Here is a 19,632-nt window from a genome sequence, read left to right on the forward strand (position 1 = left end):
TAATATAAGAGGAAAACACAATGTAATATTCGTATCAACATGAGTGTAATGTACTCTAAAAAAAATGATCATTTTGATATTGAATGTATAAATTAGTAATAATTTAGTCCCTAAAAAATAAAAATTCTAATTTAGTCTGTAAATGTATAAAAATTGTAACAATTATATCTTGTTGTTAGTTTCATGAGACCGTTTTGTCATTAATTTGTAATGTTTAATGACTAATTTAATATTATATTATATTTTTTATGATAAATTTATGATTAAGTCATAATTTTTTGTTCTTTCAATAACTAAATTGTCATCGGTTTACAAATTTAGGAATTGAAATGGTCATTTACCCAATAAAAATATAATTTTTTGGAAATTTATGATGAAAGATGGATATGACTCAATGGGCGTAACTTAATTGGGAACAGATGCTAAGTTTACTAGAAGGTATGGACTCGATTTCTACATATACATTCTTGAAAAGAAATGAAGAGTTTTAAGTAACTTTGTTTCACATTAAGCCTTGAACCGAGGATTAATCCTATAATCGATCCAAAGGATGAAAACTATGATACCTCAAGATTCCACCAAGCCCTAATTGTAGTGGTTAAAAGAAAAAGATGGATATTACAATATTTACATACCTTTATATTGTAGTCCCTTTTATGCAATTTTATAAATTAATATAGAAATATTTTACCATTGTTTTTAAGTTGTGCACTGTAAACACTTATTTGTTATTTTTTTTATGGACAATTATTAATTATTAATTGTTAGTATTTTTTTAGTGGAAATGTTACGTACTATGTGGTATTTAACAGAATTTAATCTTGTCTTGTAAGGTAAGGAAAGTTGGTTCAGATAGAGCTTAGTTTGTGATAACATGAAGGTTGGTTTGGCGATGAGAGAAAGGAAGGGGAAGATATTGTGGGTTAGTCAACATAAATACCAATAATTCGAAGGTATAATACTTGAATAAATAACACCGTGTATATTAATTAAAACGAAAATCTTATCAACACAAGGTCATGTGGATAGTAAATGGTTTCTTTGACAAGCTAATAATGTTCTCTAACGATAATTTGCAGCCGTGTTGCATGCCCCCGGCTTGCATCATATTTTTATTTTAGATAATACGTCTTATGAAAGGCTTCACAAACTTGTCTCATGATTTCGCAGTTATTCCATTATTAAGTTTTATATGTAATTGTGTAAAAAAAAATTCAATATGTAATTAATTTTAAATTTAATATTTGATATATCTTTTTTATCAACAAATTATTAAAATATTAGTTTTGTTTGCAGAGATAATCGAATCTATGATATTTTTTTCTTCTTTTCTTTCTTAATCATTTAACTCATCTTATATTTTCATATTTGATATATTCTCAGTGTATATAAAATAATATTGTGCTATCAATAATGTATTATTGTATTATTTAATGAGTTTAATATCTCGTGTAGTTTTTTTTACGGAATATCTCGTGTAGTTGTTAATCATAGTAAATTCATTAAATATATTAATACCACCAGATTCAATGGTAATATAAAAACTTTATACATACAAGTTAGTACAATACATCAAATTAAAGATATTAATTAATATTATAATTTCATTGTGGGAGAAAGTAGGTGTTAAGTTACAACGATATGATATGTAGATATTTTCTACGTGTGGTATTATTATGAGTTTAAAGTTTAAACATGAAGTAATATAAATATAACGTACTATTATCTAATAATGTTTTGACACGAAATTAAAAATAGACTTATTTTAATAATTTGTTAATAATGTAGTAAGATAAAATATTAATTAAATACCCCCAGTCCTTTATATATGTATATATATATATATATATATATATATATATATATTGACAAAAGATTTTGCTTAAAAGAGATAAATTACAGAAGATGAAAATTGAGCAGCAATTAAAATGACCATCGACATAAAGAAGAATATAAGATAAAGTTACAGTGATTAGTATAAAACTTGATGTAATCCTTTAGGACGAATTAGGGGTCATGAGCAGTTGAGCGCTATAGAAAGTTTATTGATAGGCAACTGTTCTTATTAGTTGTCTTGAATTGGAAATTTGTTTATTAATTAGCAAAAATCAATTTGTCTTTTTCAAATCGGTAAGGAATTACTCCAATTGTGCATCAGATTGTTAATTGGTAGGGTCATAGACAATTTCAATATGTTATGTGGAACAATAGTTCTATGTCTTGAAGACTGAGTCCTTTTCATGAACAAAACAAAACGATAAATTGATTCTATTCCTTCCCCTATTGCAAAGTCGGTTTTATATAATATATTAATTAATTAGCATGACCTATGATTCATCATATTGTTTAATAAATTCACCCATTTGTCCGGAATAGATGAATTGATTAGCCTATATGAAAGCAAAAGAAGACAATAGGAATGAGAGGAATTAGTTAGGTTGAAAACTCTAACATGTACTGTTTAATTTGGCAATAAATTAATTTCTGGTTTAAAATAAAATTTATGAGTGGCCTGCAAAATGCATGTTTACTAGTTAGCAATATGGCCGCTAATTTGCAACTTGCAGCACATGACATGTTCTTTAACATTTTGCAGAGGACACGGTAGCACAACACAGAATATAGTGTGAAATGTTTGATATTTTCTGATCCTCTTGTGTGCATCGATAATATGTTGCATGATTCATTCAGATTTTTAAAAATATAATATATAAAAATGACGTCTCATTACAATTTTCATTTTAAATGATAGGTGTGAAAGGAATCCAAGCATTAAGTTATGGCGTGGCTATAGCAATATGGTTTCTTCTTCTGGAGCCATAAACAATGGTTAATGTTGCTGTAGCTACCATCATACACAGACATCAACAACATCAATATGTGCTATCTTCTGGCGCATGCTTGTTTGGTTGGACTTGTTTACTTTTACGAAGTTAGATTCGGCTACTACAAAAACAAAAACTGGTTATGGTTTGGTTGGATAATTGGTCCTGCCAAGTTGACTTCTTAATAAACAGATAAATGGATAAGGGAACAGTCATTGTCCCACCGTTTAAAACCATCTATTAAAATTGTTGTCGATTACAGACAATACAAAAAACAAATTTTGGAGTATAAATTGATACAAATTGTATTAACATAAGATAATAGGTGTTTTTATATGCATACAAGGACCTGTCACTGCTCTACAACATCTCCACAATTTCAGGAGATTCAAATAACACTAGCTTACACCCTTATTATATACATCAAATCACAACAGATTCATTTCAACAAGCACAGCAACCAAGGGCATGCCATTGTGTATGTAAACACTACAAAAAGGGAGATGAACATTCAATTTAACATTAAAACTAGTAATCAGTTTTTATCTTTTTGTTTATGTTTTGCTTATATCTTCTTTGAAACCCGATTCTATCTGATATGGCAAACGCTCTAGAGTAACATAAATATAAGCCTAATTCAATGTTATATAACTTGATTTTGATTGGTTTACATGGAGCTGGGATGAAAGTTAATCATATGTAAATTGGTTACATATTAAGCAAGAAACTAGCGTGCCTTTATAGAAAATCTTTTGCATCCCATCGAGGAAATATTAAAATGACAACATAAAGGAGCAGAGAATGTTTATCTTGAAGGCGTATATCAATGCAAACATTCAATAATCATAACTTGTGCATTTGTGCTAAGGCACGTGTTCTGACATTGTGGCAATTCGAGGATACGGTCCCTTCAATATTGTTCTTCACGAGGCAGGTTTGTATTCCAAACAGTAACATCAGTTGTATTTTGCTGAATTAGCTGGAAAACTACTGAAAATGGAGCATGAGAGCTTGCAACGACCAGAAACCAATAAAAACAAAAATTATGTTATTTGCAAAATGAGAAACAATGGCCAATGCATGGGGCAGATTCCTGATCTAGCCTATAGGCAGTGAAATTTGTGGATTTTAGAGAAAATATGAATGAGAAAAATTCAAAGATCTCATATTTTTATTCATAAATCATAATTGTGTTTTATTATTAAGCTTTAAGTTTAGAATTAGTAGAAAAAATGGGCCAGAGTAGGTAAACTATATAGTCAGATTCTTCACAGGTGCAACTCCTTATAGCCCAAAATTTCACTGTTTCTTCACTCTTTCGGACCAGCCTAAGAACAAAGGCCCAGTGGTGACTTGGGCCAACATTGGTTTGAGTTGGCCTGTTCCGAACCGAGTCCACTTCAAGTCACGTTTTTCATACCCAATTCTAGATTATTTCAGTTTTTCCTCCTAAAAGGTTTGCGTCCAAAGATCCCCCGTTGCGAGGATATTTGAGATATATGTCACTATTGGAAAAAACTAAAGTTTCACCTTGACAAGACATAGGATCAAAGTTTATCTTGTTCTTTGATGCATTATAGTATTATGTAATAAGTGGTGACACTCCTCCTCTCCAATAATTTTTTATTACATTAAAATTTAGATGAGTTGGGTCTAAAAAAATCACTATAATCACTTCTATCATACTTAAAAATTTATTTAGACTATCAAACTAGTGAAGATTTTTGTTATATTAAAAAATTTAGAAGGATATAATGAAATTTAAGATAAAGAAAGCATTCAAACCTCATAGCACTTAAAAAAAAATCATTTACAATATCTCGAAGATATGAGTGAGAGATGGAACATATAACTAATATTTATTTATTCAAGAGATTTTTTTAAAATTAACTTTATTTAGTCAAAATACTAATTTAAAGTTGAAATATTCAGTTGATCGGAATTACTATTATTATTAAATTAAAGAAATATCATATGATAGTTTTATAACACTAAAAGTAGTGTATCAAATATTAATATTATATTAACAATTTAAACTATAGTAGATAAAAGTTATACTAAGTACTAACAAAAACAATACTAACACTAGATTATTTTTTTCATCCATTAATAAATGAGAATTGTTTTATTATGTATTTTAATCAAAGTTCATTCTTTAATCATGACGTTGCACTTCCAAATGCAAAATCAAACACAAAATCTGATCATTTTAAAGTATCAGTTTTTTATAGAAGTTTTGTTTTGTTTTATTTGTCAATAAAAAAATGTAAAATTTTTAATTATTTTTTTATTGTATTGGTAATTATTTTCCTATATTTTACACGATAAATGTTTTTTATTTTTAATTCATTATTCATTAACTAATATCATAAAGAAAGGTATCTAAAGAGAAGTCAAACCGTATTATCATTTATCAGAAAGGTGAAACATGTATTTTTTTATAAAAAAAAACTGGTGATGCTCTTTCTATTTATTTAGAATTTATAATTCATATTTACACGACCTCGCATAACCTTTTTTTCATTGAGATTAAAAAAAAAAGGAAAGAAAAAAAAAGTAGAAGAAAAAGAAAAATCTTTGCAATTCCGATTCCGCAGACACGCCCACCCATGACCCAGTAAGTAACTGCTCTACTCGTTCAGAAAAGCCCAAACCCGGCCCATTCGGCATCGCTAACGGGCCGGGGCGATGACGCCACAGAAGACGACGTCGTCGAGGCCCGGAACGGCGAGAGCGACTTCGTCGACGACAAAGACCACCGACCTAGCGTCTCAAGCTCCGGCCTATAGTCCTCTTCAAATACTCGCTTCGGAACCTTCTTCCTCCGTTGCAGCCTCCTCAAAAACGGCGAAAAGAAACAACCAGACGACACGCTCTCGGCTTGGGCCAGAAGAGGCCGCTTGAACCGCCACCGATCAGACCGGTCCCTCGGAGTGGACCGGAAGGACCGGGACCGAGGCTCCGCCGGAGAAAGCAGGTAGGCACCCACCGGCGGCGGCGGCCTCAGCTTCAGCGACGGCGATTCCAGCTTCTGGTGGTGGAGCTTCTGTTGCACTATAGGGAGTCCTGGTTTTACCTCCCACTTAAAAGGAACTGCACCTGCCTTCTTAAATGAATCACCATCATCATCATCCACTCTTACTACACTCACTGCACCCATTCTTTTCAATGTTATTACTATTATTATTATTCTAATCTTTTTTCAAAACTAGGCAATGGTTTGTTTTGTGTGTGTGTTTCTTGTGAGAACTTTGGTGTATTTAAATGGTGATGTGATGAGCGGTGATTATGTCCTGTGCCGGCGAAATCAAAGGCATGGATTAGTGGGGACTCAGTGGGACTTACGTATTCATTTTGACATGAGTAACTGACTTTGCTCCTGTCTTGAGTGGCTCCATTGGAGAAAAGTGAGACACATACCATGTGACTAAGCCTTGTGTACTGGACTTTTTGGTGTCAATTTTTTAAAAATTGAAACGTATTTTGAGAATTCTGATCATGGCCCTACATTTTGTGCTACATTTCTTCTCAGGATTTGAAAATGACTAGTGACCTTTCCTGTTTCAACGGACGTAAATTTCTCCAATTTTTGGTTATTGCTTTTGTCTTTTGTTTGCTCTAAGTCCCACCCAGTGCAACAATTGAACGTTCAAGGTTATGATTCTCGTTCTAGCTGCCTCGGTGAGTGGTAGTCAATTACTAATTGAAAGTTTGTTATTATTGTTGTATAACCAACAGGGTTGAGAGTAGTAGAAAGGTTATTCTTCTACAACGCGATGAATCAAAGTTGAAATCCCCATTGTAGAATGAGGATTGCCTAAATTTAGTATAGGAGTGTGTCAAGATTATATTCCAAAAGAGGATAGTTGTAGGGGGGGAAATATCAAAATAGAAAAATAATAATAATTTGCGTAAAATAAGATTCAAATTAGTAGACAATAAGGGTGCATTTTCATTGAGACAACTCAGACAAGTTGGACCATGTATAATCATTTTGATGTAGGCACCACTCACATTTGAAAGGGAAAAGGAAGTTGTATTTGGCGCCAATTGAGACCAGCTGAGTAAGACAAGGTCAGGTGGTAGGCCAACGATGTCCTTAATTGTAGGTTATGAGTACTAGTCTACTAGAAGAGGTAGAGGCTTAATGACTCATAATAACATTAATAAATACTTTTCTTCATGTGGTAAAATAACATTGTACTAATGTATGTCGCTTTGAGCAATTACTGCTTCCAGAGCATAATAATATTCAGCGTGCTGACCCTGCAATTAATTAGTAGCTTCACAAGTTTCTTTGTTTCTTATTCAGTCAACTTATTTTGATGTCAATGTCCTTTAATGCTTTTCATTATTATTCCTCCTCTTTGGTTTGTCTCCTCTACGTGCCAAACAGCATTTTGTGTCCGTGTATGAATTGTGAAGGGTGAGACTTGGGAGGTTACAAGCAATTGTTAAGAGGACTTTAGTTTATACACCCTCTGTGCTGTCATGCATTGCTCCGTGTTTTTTTTCTCATGATCTGGATGAGTTCCGAATTTCAAATTATATACTATATAAATTGGGGGTGCATGTACTGTCACTACTGTGCACTCATGGCTGCAACATTATCTCTGATACTTGATATTTTCTGGTCATGGCTGCAACATTATCTTTGACTTGTGAAAGTGGAATGTGGCAAATATTTTAAACTCATAGTCATATACTATGTTTGTTGTCCTTCATTATGTGCAGAGGCAGGGAAGGAGCACCCAGATGTGTGTGTCACACATTATAACTGACTCCTCACCTTGAACTGCATGAGTTACTTGTCTGAATTCTATTAATTTGTCTTATTTATATTAACTACCTTGTGTTTGTGGGAGCACTCACTGAATTCTGTTATGTTTCCAAATTTGAAGTTTTTATTTTTATCATGGTTAACAACTTTGAACTTGTTAGTCATCTATATCTATATTAAAACTGTCCAGAAATTTGGACACATGTCATCATTTTATGCCAACTTTTTCATTTTGCATTTTGCAATTATTTATTAAAAATTGAGTTACTTGTTCATGACCTGCTTTGCACAGGTTACTTGTTCATGTATTGGAAAGGTTTTAAATTCAAGTAACCTATTACGAACCAGTTGGAGCATGTTTACTGCTAAAAAGGTTCTTTCTGAGTAGTCTCTGACTCTGAAAGTGAATATGAGATATGGCAATGCTCGCTCCTTAGGCATCTGGTTTGTTTCCTTAAGGAAGCAAACATGGGTATACTTTCAGGGATAAGCCATGAGCCCATGACTATTTTTAACGTGGCATTTATTTTAAATCCAACGGCAAAGTTGTCTATATCTCAATTGAATGAATATCCCATCGATCTTGTTTTTGCAAAGCAGTAGCTCTAGCAGGGGTTCATATAGTTTCACCACGGGAAGCTTTTCATGCTGCTTGTTGTCTGTTACAATTTCCATTCTCTCTTTTTTCAGTACGAGCTGTGATAAGTGATGGATCTATTTTGCATTCAATCTATTATTTTGAACTTGCAGAATCTTGAGCTGCTTTGGATGTTGTGAATAATAACATCAAGCAATACTTAAACCATGTAGCTGGAGATGCAGATCAGTCTTCAGTTTGTGCTAGTTAGGACGGCAAAATGCAGGTTCTATTAGTTTATGAAACTAAATTGTTGCTAGGCTATTTAGTTATTTACTTATTTTCGTAGACCTCATTGAGTTTTCAGAGTTCTCAACACTCTTTAACTTGCATCAACTTCTAGTGTAATGCAAAGTGTTTTGTGAAGGAAAAAAAAAAAGTTGATGAAAAAAGGTCACCAGATATTTGAACTACAGTAAAACTAAATGCAACAGGTATACAAAGAGCTCAAACAAGTAACGATACAAATGGTACATCGGGATTTTAATTAATTCCATTGCCATTAGTTAGAAAAACAATTATTATATAATAGAATTATTACTAATGGACATTTCCTGTCAATAACATGATAATAAAAAAGCATTACTAATGGACACGGTTACAGGAAAAGAAAAGGTTTAAAGAAATTATGAGAAAAAAGGTGACTAATAAACGTTAAAAAAGAACAGCAGTTATTCAATTGTAGAAAGAATAATTTCAACTAGGAACTTTGGAGTTCAGAGTATTGGAAGTTATTATTGAATTTTTTAAATAAAAGGAGTAGAATAGTATTGATAATGATATTGAGTAGTTTTTGCACCAAATATTTTTTAGCATCCTATAATCAGCTGTCATGATTATTCCTGTCACAAATTTTATATTCTCTATTAACTAGACGTGATAAGATGAACACATACTATTTTTTATTTACACCAAATTTAGATTAAAAACCAAACGAAATGAATTGCAGCTGAATTTAGATTAAAAAGTTGCATTGAATTCGTTCGGGATGAAACAACGGAATTGAGATGAAAGGAGTGCTTAACTGCTTTATATATGAGTGCAAAAACAGTAAAATTGTTCGTTCCGTTATATACTCTTCACTTAATCCGAAGAAGCGTCAATTTTGTACGCAGGAATGTCCTATGCCAGTTATCCCATTGCTTGTTACGAGGCCATTTACTTGAGTACAATTACCCAAGCTGGATGAATCCTTCAAAATCCACTTCTACATAAAGCAAGTTAAAAACGTAATCAAATCTGATTTTGTGATACCGAATTACACGTGATTCTTTTTCTTTACATTTATCCAATATCTAACATTCGTAAGCAAATGCTTCTGGCAAGCTGTTAAAAGCTTTAATCGTATTGCTGACCACATCAAGAAGTTGCAAGTATTCATCAGCACCGTCAACTAAGCACTGCAACCCCATAAGGAATAAGTGAGAATTGTACCCGAAATAGGCAAATGCATTTCAGTAATTTTTGAAGCTCCAACTAGTTAAAATACCAGAAGAAACAAATGGGTGTGTGTGTGTGTTGGGGGGGGTTAAGAGCACCTTATCAGCTTCACCCAGCTTCTTTGATATTCTTGCTTTCTGTTCATCAGATAAGTCATTTTCTTCAACAATGGCCTCAAATAACTAGAAAAAAATAAAGAAAATCTCAAAACAGTAATATAGTTGAAGTCTTAATGAAACAGGTCCAGTAAAACAAAATCAAGACCTGAGTAAGCATCTGAGAAGCTGGATATCCCTCTGCAATGAAATTGTTGACTTCCTTGTTTGCCAAATCAAAATTACCACTTTTGCAAGCTTTAAGAAGTGCCTCCACAACCTTTGCCGGAACAACCTGATAGATAATTTGAGATTTTAGAGTGTCAGGAGAAACAGGAATGGAGAAAAGGAAGAGGTCCTCTATTACAGAATTACCAGCAATGATGTTACAAAAAAACATAACCAACTGGATTGAAAATTAGTTAATGTTGAAAAAACAAGTGGCACACAGCTTGGATAGAAGACCCCACAAAGGAGGCCACTTGAAGGAATAGATGCAGCGTTAACTTCGGATGATTCACAAAATGGCAAATAGACTGCAATTTTGTGAACTTATATCAAGGCACCACACTATTAGGACCAGAAAAAAACTTCTGATCCATATAATTAAAAAAGACAGAGTGAAAATCACTTATGATAAGAATAAAGCCAAAACTGCAATTCAAAGTCTTTGTCCTTCAGCTAATAATTATGTCAATCCTCAAGTACAATGTGAATCATCAGACATGCAAACATCATACAGAATAAAGTTATAAAGAACTTTAAATCTATCATTGTTTTCTTTGAAAATAGAAATAGAGCAAGCCACAGGAAATTAGTGCCGCAACCTACCCCTGACACAGAAATCAGATTCTCTGAAGAAATTGAAGATCCAAATAAGCGAGCTGCAGACTGCAATGTTAACACCAAGTTAGTTAAAAAAATAAATAGGATATACATACAATCCCTTTATTTTCAGTATGGCTGCCATGATTTAGGAAATAAATAAACATTTCCTGGTCATAGTGTGATTTGTATTAAATTATAGCACACAAGATAATTCCATTTTATAATTTATGCTAATAAATTAGTTATGCATAAAAGGTGAGTAAAATCTAAATGGAAACTGACAGAAAGGCAAGTCCTATAAAAATATTTTTAAAGGATAGAACAGGTTGCAATTAAGTAGCCTCGACCACAACACACTATGCTCTACTAAGTTTCAACAGAAAGCATGATTCTTAAGGCAACAAAATCTTTGGTGTTACACAACTTCCATTTAAACTAGAGGCTCTCCACTCCTATCAGCGTGGTATTTGTGGACTCTCCACTGCATCTTTCATTGAATTTTATTCTTAAGCATAAACGATGAAAGCTTACATTCCTACAAACTACAATCAAACAACTTCCATTTAAAGTAGAGGCTCTCCTCTCCTATCAGCAAGGAACTTGTGACCTCACCACTGCATCATCTTTCAATATGCATAAAAAATGAAAGCATGAATTCCCAAAACATAACAGGAAATGTTTCTCACCTGCAAGTATGTGATTGCCCGGCGAAGATCTCCATGAGAAATAAAACTCAGGGTTGAAAGAGCCTGTGGAAGCAAAGGCACTTAAATAATCCATTATGATGTCAACAAAACCTCTACAGACAAAGGATTTAAACCATTAAGAATAACACTACATTGTATAACCACCAAGGTTCCCACCTCAGCATCAAGACAGAGTCCCTCTTCTTGGGAGATGTATAATATCCGGCTGCTCATGATTTCTTCTGATAATGGTTTGAACCTGAATTTTGCACACCTTGAAGCAAGTGGTTCTATAATCCTGTGAAAAAATTGACAACCATATAATGTATAAAATCAATGTGTCACCTTTCCTTGGAAAGCATTGACAAAAACAAAGGGAAAAAAGACTAAATTGATATAATATTCTCTGTCATTTTCTGCAAACATTGCATGAACCTTACAAAGTTACCACCACAGTTTTATCAATATACTACATTAACTTTACATGCCAAATTTGATGAAACTCGGGTTTATTATGCAGAGCAATTACTATTAGTTGAAAACAATAGCACCATTAAAGCAGCGTCACGTTGTGAAGCAGTTTTTTGTCATGGCAGCTTATGGAGCAAAACATGGTGACTATAATTCTCATTAGCTCCTAAAAGATACAAGTAAAACATTAAAAACAGTAAAATACCAAAAGTAAAAGCATGGAAAAGAAGGTACCTGCTAACATAGTTGCATATAAAAAAGAACCTTGTAACTTTAGAGTAAGTTTCCATTGTACGCCTCAGGGCATTCTGTACAGCAATTGTAGGTTGTTTGAAACCATAAAACTTTATGAGACAAGCAATGTTAGGAATGAAAAACATAGCAAACATGCCTGAGCATCTTCAGTCATTGAATCTGCCTCGTCTAGAACAATAATCTTAAATGGTGGACAAGGATAACCACTGAAATATCAAAACACCAAAAGGAAGAGGAAGTTATACAAATCTTATAGGCAGAAAAAGAAGAGGGGGGAGGAGGGGGGGGGGTCTCAAAAGAGGATTAGATTTCACACACTTTTTACACTGATTAGTACCAACAGCAACAGCAGCAAAATCTTTTATCTTTGTTCGAACAACATTAATCCCTCTATCGTCACTTGCATTCAACTCCAGCACCCTAGACTTATATAGCTCAGGACTGTAATATATGGTTATACAAATTATCAGCAACAGCATGGCAGTACAGGTAGGAGATGAATTAAAAGTGCTTGTATACACTTAGAAGCCCATGTGCCATTCTGCCTTTTAGCACACAAGGTTAGGTTATGGAAGAAAGCAGCAGCAATTTTCACAACATATGAATCCCAAGTCATAAAACAAACAATTGACATTTGATAAATTAAGTTTTCAAAATGATCCTCTAATGCATAACTATAGGTCTTTAATTCCTACCATTTGATCAAATAAATTTTGTGGTAAATTTATTACCATGAGTTGCTATCCAAGTGATGCACAAACTTCTATAGTCCATGGATCTCTCTTACTCAACATTTCAAGAATTCAAAGGTAAATTACACAACATATAACATTCAGAAACTTGGTCATATAACTTTTGTGACAATATTTGAGGCTTAGCATTCCTTAAAGCATATTTGCTTTCCTTTTTTTACTCACTAAATGGTTTCGTTATCTAATTGTACTGACAAAAGCTTTATAGAAATGTATTGAAGAGTGAAACAGACCATATATTAAAGTGAAAGTTTTAACAGATAGTTCATAGGGCTTCCATTATGTAAGTTGGAAATCCTGGATTCTTGGTTAGTTTTTATTCAGCAGCTTTGTGTATTTGCTTTGCAGAGCAGCCAAAGCTGGTATCTGTTAGAGCTGCTTAAGGTCTCAGAAGTCACACGACAGACTTCAGAAATTGACATGACAGCTAGAAACACACAAGCTCTCTGCTAATTGTGAAAATATACAAAAAAGGCATACCCAAAAAGCTGATGGGCGATAGCAAGGGCAGTAGTTGTTTTTCCCGTGCCAGGAGGACCATAGAAGAGCATGTGGGGGCACTGTAATACAAGATCGACATGATTCAATGAAGAAGAAGAAGACAAGGAGAAGGAGGAGGGATTTAGAAAGGGGAATTACACTTCCAGTTTCAAGGGTGTTTGTTAGTACTCGAACAACTTCATCTTGGTGGGCAACATCTTTCACTTGCTTTGGCCGGCTGGGTTAGAACAGACAAATTAGATTTGCAAAATATAAGATATAGAAGAAAAAAAATGAAAATTGAAAGCAAAAATATGTTACTATTTCTCGACCCATGGCTGAGAGCTCTGCAGGATTGGCGCCATCAATTCTCATGCACTATGAAAAAAAAGAAATAAAAAGTTTAAAACAGCATATATCAAGGCAGTAACATATCAGGCAATGATGCATAAAAATAGTAACATAAATAGCTACTAGGAGGATGCATATCATAATATATGAAGATGAGGAATGCTAATGCTAGATTCATAACAGTTAAAATCTTCATTTGGTGAGAACTTAAACCAGACCCAGTTCTAAGGAACCTGTTGCTAAGCCTACCCAATAGTAAACTTGTAAGTTGTTTGTAAACTGTAACCAAAATGGAAGCAGTAGAATATGGATACAGAAGATAGAGCAAATTGAATGTGACTTCTATTGATTCTTAAAATATCAAGAAAACATCTTATAAAATTTTGTGTAACTGATGTATTGAGAGTGCAATCATGCAAGCAGCAACCATAAACAGGTGGAGTCTAAAAATTCTAAACTATTTAAAGAAAAACAAGGTGCAAATAGCAGGAAGAAAGCAAGCATGAAGGAAACAGGAGTAGCCACAACAAACCCATGACCTTGCATTGCACATTCTGAAATAGATGTCCAAACAAACACACCAACATATAGAGGAACAACTGTGCAGAAACATCAGTGAGCACTGCATACCAACCTCAAACAAAAACAATTGGGTCAAAAAACTAAGCAGACCCTTGATTCAAGTCTTCTTGCAGCAAAACAAATGATGAAATTGTAGTAAAACCATGAAAGCAAAACAAATCAGTCCAAAACACTTCAGATTGAAAATAATCCCAGGACAAAACACCAGCACGAAAAACCCTTCCTTGTTCAGACAGACCAATGTATGAAATTTTTTTATACCCAAATCCAGCGCAAATAAATAGATATTACTGCATAATGTTATATTATTTATTAAGCAGGTCTTCATATTTCCTTTTCCTTCGTGTTTGTAGCTAGCTAACTTCAACTTCAATTCCACACCACTACCACACCAGTGAAAGAAAAGTTACTAATTAGTAATTAGTGTCAATGGTATCAATATATCACATACCCAAACAAGTATATAAAACATGCCACGACTATTTAACCTTGCAAAGTGCAAGCATTTACATCTTTCAGGCAAAATCATTACTTATACAGTTATACTCTTCATCAGTATCGCATGTTAAATGTGTGTAGGAATATTTGACAAAATTGTACGTCATGTGTCAATTCACAAAACAGCTATGAAAACAAGCACGAAGATAATGAATGAAAAGTAAGAAATAAATACTAATAATAGCATTCGAATCGGAAGATTAAGAGAATGAGAGAAGAAAGAAATACAGGTTGTATGACTGAAACGGAACTCTTCACTGGAACGACGAGAACAGCCGAACGAGCACGCAACGAATGAATGAGAACCAAGGAATCGCTATGGCAAATCCCGAATGAAGAGTCTGAAATCGAACGGCAGAAGAAATTGGGAATTTGGAAGAAGGGGGTTTAGGGTGGGTGAGGGTTTTCAGTTCTTATTTGAAATTAGGATCTGGAATGGGTTTGGGTAAAGAGCATGCCAAATTGCCAATACCATTTCCGAGAGTATTTTTCCCGCCGAAATTTCCATGTTATTTTACCAAAATGATTAAAATTTTTTTTTTTTAGTTTCTAAACTTTTTATAATTTTTTTTTTGAATTTTTTTATTCATGTTTTACTCACTTAATTTTTTTTGTTTTTAGTCCCTATTAAAGAACTAAAAGTGAGGATGAAAAAAAAAATAAGACACTAAAAATAAACACGAAAAAAAAGTTGAAAATTTAAAAATAAATAAAATATTTTTTGTTCATTTCTTTTGTCTGAATAAATTTAGATAAATTTTTTTAGCATTATCAAACTTTTAAGAGTTATATTAGCCTCTTGATTTAGTGTTTGGTAGAATTACTTTTAATAAAAAAAATGGGTTTGTCTATTACTTTTAATAAAAATAATTTAAATAATTAAATACAATTGGAATACACGTTTAAATCAACCTGGATCATATGTTTGTATTAAGAAACATGTTTTTTAATTTTAAAACAAACGGAGTCATGTACTTTTATTCAAATAATTTATTTTTTATGCTTTGTTTATTGTGTGTGAAAAATATATTTTGACCATTAATTGTCTAAAAATTGGAAATAATAAAGACCTTTTGCATTAGGGAATAGAAAACAAAAGGATAACAAAGTAAAGGCACAAGGCCTAAACACAAATCAAAAGAGTGTTTGTTTCAACATATAATATATCATTATTGGAAATTACATTTACAATAATATTTTTTTCATAATCATGTTTGGTTGACATTTATTAATTTTAGGGGAAAATATTTATTTTAATTAAAAACGAAAAAAGAAATGTGAAATAATAAAGAGGGAAGAGATAGTTAATTTAGAAAATAACTTTTCATAGAAATATAGGATACCAATCTTTCACCATGGAAATATAAGATAAATATGAAGATTTATATTCTTAGAAAATATTTTAAAAAAATCAGACTGATTGACTCAATTAGAATGAGTCACTAGGTCATGAATAAAAAAACAGATAACAAAGTAATATAATTTTTAGTTTCTACTTTAATGTATGACTCTAATTAACTGATAAATAGAATACGGAACTTTGAGAAAGTTGTTCTATATGTTTAATTGAGAAAAGCTATCTAAATTTAACATACACATTACACAGCCTTAGCATTTTTTCCCCCAAGAGAATATAATAAATGCTAGATTTTAAGATATTGACGTCATTGAGATTATAATTCCCTGATATAAGAGAAATGCCTATCCAGGACTAGTGGCTGCATCTTAAGCAAAGAAATATAAGTGAAATATACACAACATTACTATACGTAGATCTCAAAAACACAACCATCAACTTAGAGCTAGCTTCCTCAAATTTCAATAACAAAGACTTTTGCTAATAAGTCAACACAATTTGCAGCCACAGGAGTGGGATTGAACCACGGATCTGCAAAAGCTCAACAAAAATGCCTCTAATATGAAATGAAATACATGTTTATTTGACACAATATTGGTATTAGCATTTATCCCACAAAACTAAAGCAAGCATCCTAGCTCCCGTTGCTTTGCTTTTATAAAACAATCATGTACTTCTGGATCCCATCTATAATCTTAGATAGTTTACATCCAACATTCCAACTATCACAATCACTGCATTCAAAGTAAGTGTCCAACTCAACTTAACTTTTTTTTAAGATAACCGTACCAGGTACAAATATACAATTTATAATTAAAATTGGACACTCTTCACAATTGATTTGATGCTAGAACACTAAATAATATAAGTCTCTAGATTCAGATATTCATTTATATGAATCTTCAAAAATCTATATGCCATTTAGGCCATTTGTTCAATTGCCGTAATCATATTCAATCTATTGATTCATATCTGCATCTCTGGATTTTTTTTAGTTGCCTTCTTTTCTTAAAAAGATATTTATGAATGAAGTTTGGAGTGACAGCTCCAATAGCTAGAATTCTACACTAAAGAGCATTACACATGTTACCAAGCATATGTCAGAATTGCCTGAATGCGTCAAGGGATTGCATTGGTTATGCTGTGATGGCTGTCATAACCTACTTACCATAAGGGAGAATGATAGAAAGCTATTTTCGATCTACTACAAATTAACCTTAAAAGACTGATAAAAGCTATAAAGGAGTAAAGAGAATAAGATAAAACTTGAGATATTTCCTTGACTGTTTTACCCATAAGAGAGATACATTTATGTGCAGTTCCAATTGATCCTAATTAATGTATATTATTTATTTGAGTTAACATCTCGATATTTTAAAATAAAAATTATAAAATACATATTTAATTCCAATTAATAAAATCTTTAAATTATTTAATCTTTTTTCTCTTTGACCTCATTGGGCGCATTTTTGTTGAGAATAAATTTATATACTCACGATTCAAGTCACAAGTCAGAATGTAATTCATTTTAGTTTTAATAATAAAGTATTATTTTATTTTCATTGTCATATTTTATTATTTGATTAAATAGTTTTGATAATGTCTTTGATTAAAATTAAAAATTTATTATCATAATGAAAGTTATTATAATGAGAAACAATTTTTTCTAACTTTAATTTAAATTATTCTTGATTATAGGATTATTTTAAATATGACACCAATAATATGGATAGATTAATATATATGTGATAATATTTATTGAATAAATATTTATAGATTTCATTTATTAATTTGCATATATAGATGAGTCATATATGAATGTTATCATTGAACTGACTCAATTAAAATTTTCTAATGGTTAAATTTATCATAATCTGTCAATAGAAATTTATCAAAAAAAGGTTTAATAGTTTTCTTTGGCCCAAGATTGTCATAGTAATTAACTAGTTATTTGTTATGTTTTAATTTTGGACACTTAATGATTTAGAACACTTGTTAAATGAATATTAGACATGATTAAATACATGTAGAATTAATGATAAATCAAAAAGGAATCCATTAACTCTTGATAATGATTTTGGACTCTATGAATAAAATTATATTCTGATCAAGAAAATTAGATGAAAGAAGAAATAATTTTCTTAAGTAATTGTAAGTTAACTCGACAATACTTTAGAGTTAACCTAGAGCGTATGGAATAAATTATTATACTATTCTTCTAATGTTTATTGAAAATAAAACAGTACTTCATATTAGTTGGGTGTTAAGGAGTATTACTCGATGTCTATCTCGATTAGTATATTGATTAATATATTGTCGACTTAGTATTTAATATATATGATCACACTTAAACGAATGTTCTGATATCTATTAAAAAAATTATTTTAATATTTGATGATTAATTAAATTAGATAATTTAATATAGTCAAATGATTACTTAATTTCCTAAGTGAAATATCATTATATTATTTGTCAACACTAAAAATATAAAATAATATAAAAACTTCCTTAGTGGATCTTAGGTTTGAAAAAGTTGTTACACACAAACATATTTAACTAAGTTGACATTACAACAAACCTATGTTTATTGTGATTCCAACTAAGTTGACATTACAACAAATAACATCCAAGAGCAACAAATGCCAAATTCCTTAAATTATAAAAGAAAAAAGATACAAGAGGATCATGGGGGGACAAAAAAACAAATCCATGAGATAGCAAAAAATCAACTTAATTATGGGATAATTTTTCACAAATAAAAGTTATGTACTGTGATCTATAAGAGATTAATCTATCTAGGCACGTGTTTTCCTTACTAAAAATATGAAATTTGCATGAGAGGATTCATATTTTTAATATTTGTCTTTAATTTTTATAGATAAAAAATAAATAAACAAACTCTCTTAGTGTAAATTTGAAATGTACCCAAATTAATTGATATTTTTTTCAAGAGGTATCGATAGATTAGCATGTGCAAGCTGGATTTCAAAAGCAAACTTCCAAATCATGAACATGTCCTTAGTTTATTATTCGAGCATCTCTAAAAACAACAAAGGTTTAAACTTAGGCATCCTCTCAAGTATAAATTTAAGATGTGTCTCAATAAATTTGATCTTTTTTCAAACACAAGTTTCTGGTTTAACGATTGTTTGTTGTGTCATAATATTTTTCAAGTGCAAAAAATATCAATTGGTAAATACTCTCTTCTCTTGAAATGCGTGATTTTTTTATATTATCAATTAATAGTAAATATTAATAAACTTATTCTACATGTTTATTCGTTAATTAGATAACAATATAAAATTAAAATTATTTACGCTGTTGTTATATCGCATTTAAAGACGGATAACTTTTTGAAGCACACATTTAAAAGTTGCCGAATTAAATTAACAATTTTTTCGAGAGCATATGTTTGATTTTTTTCAAACACAATCCTCAAAATCATGAACATTGTCATCAATTTTCTTGTTTGCTTGTGGTTAAGTCACCAAAAATGCTGAGCAACAACTTTGTGCTGTGAACTTGTGATACACTAAAATTTTCATGTGCAAAAAATAAAACAATACAAATTGGGAATTTACACAATTAAACTAAC

The 19,632-nt window shown here is 31.6% G+C and overlaps 2 protein-coding genes across 4 annotated transcripts; both read right to left on the reverse strand.

The window, feature by feature from the left end:
• Positions 1–5,266: 5,266 nt before the first annotated feature.
• On the reverse strand, positions 5,267–8,886 carry LOC102670503 (uncharacterized). 2 transcript variants are annotated; one of them, XM_041016404.1, is made up of 2 exons: positions 8,356–8,886; positions 5,267–5,915 (listed from the first exon to the last, which is right to left on the reverse strand). In XM_041016404.1, exons 1-2 carry the CDS (start codon positions 8,390–8,392, stop codon positions 5,464–5,466), a joined length of 489 nt encoding a protein of 162 aa, XP_040872338.1. In that variant the 5' UTR covers positions 8,393–8,886; the 3' UTR covers positions 5,267–5,463. The 2 variants fall into 2 exon arrangements, with proteins under 2 accessions (XP_040872338.1, XP_014631833.1); XM_014776347.3 differs by lacking the exon at positions 8,356–8,886 and having other exon boundaries at positions 5,267–6,716.
• A 431-nt stretch (positions 8,887–9,317) lies between these two features.
• On the reverse strand, positions 9,318–15,147 carry LOC100788329 (replication factor C subunit 2). 2 transcript variants are annotated; one of them, XM_014776348.3, is made up of 13 exons: positions 14,909–15,147; positions 13,571–13,627; positions 13,409–13,487; positions 13,250–13,329; positions 12,336–12,458; positions 12,154–12,223; positions 11,997–12,070; positions 11,469–11,589; positions 11,292–11,354; positions 10,609–10,668; positions 9,947–10,072; positions 9,781–9,819; positions 9,318–9,642 (listed from the first exon to the last, which is right to left on the reverse strand). In XM_014776348.3, the coding sequence occupies exons 2-13, from the start codon at positions 13,612–13,614 to the stop codon at positions 9,538–9,540; spliced, it is 984 nt and encodes a 327-aa protein (XP_014631834.1). In that variant the 5' UTR covers positions 13,615–13,627; positions 14,909–15,147; the 3' UTR covers positions 9,318–9,537. The 2 variants fall into 2 exon arrangements, with proteins under 2 accessions (XP_014631834.1, XP_003526646.1); XM_003526598.5 differs by having other exon boundaries at positions 9,781–9,864; positions 14,909–15,143.
• Between the last annotated feature and the right edge of the window lie 4,485 nt (positions 15,148–19,632).

The sequence above is a fragment of the Glycine max genome, chromosome 6 (genome assembly GCF_000004515.6).
Source record: "Glycine max cultivar Williams 82 chromosome 6, Glycine_max_v4.0, whole genome shotgun sequence".
NCBI lineage: Eukaryota > Viridiplantae > Streptophyta > Magnoliopsida > Fabales > Fabaceae > Glycine > Glycine max.

Excerpts from the sequence above, each read along its gene's own strand:
- LOC102670503 (XM_014776347.3), bottom strand. The coding sequence starts at position 5,985 with ATGGGTGCAGTGAGTGTAGTAAGAGTGGATGATGATGATGGTGATTCA.
- LOC100788329 (XM_003526598.5), bottom strand. The coding sequence starts at position 13,614 with ATGGCGCCAATCCTGCAGAGCTCTCAGCCATGGGTCGAGAAATA. Across the intron at positions 13,488-13,570 it reads CAGCCATGGGTCGAGAAATA|CCGGCCAAAGCAAGTGAAAG; the intron begins GTAACATATTTT and ends GTTCTAACCCAG. Across the intron at positions 12,459-13,249 it reads ATCGCCCATCAGCTTTTTGG|TCCTGAGCTATATAAGTCTA; the intron begins GTATGCCTTTTT and ends CATATATTACAG.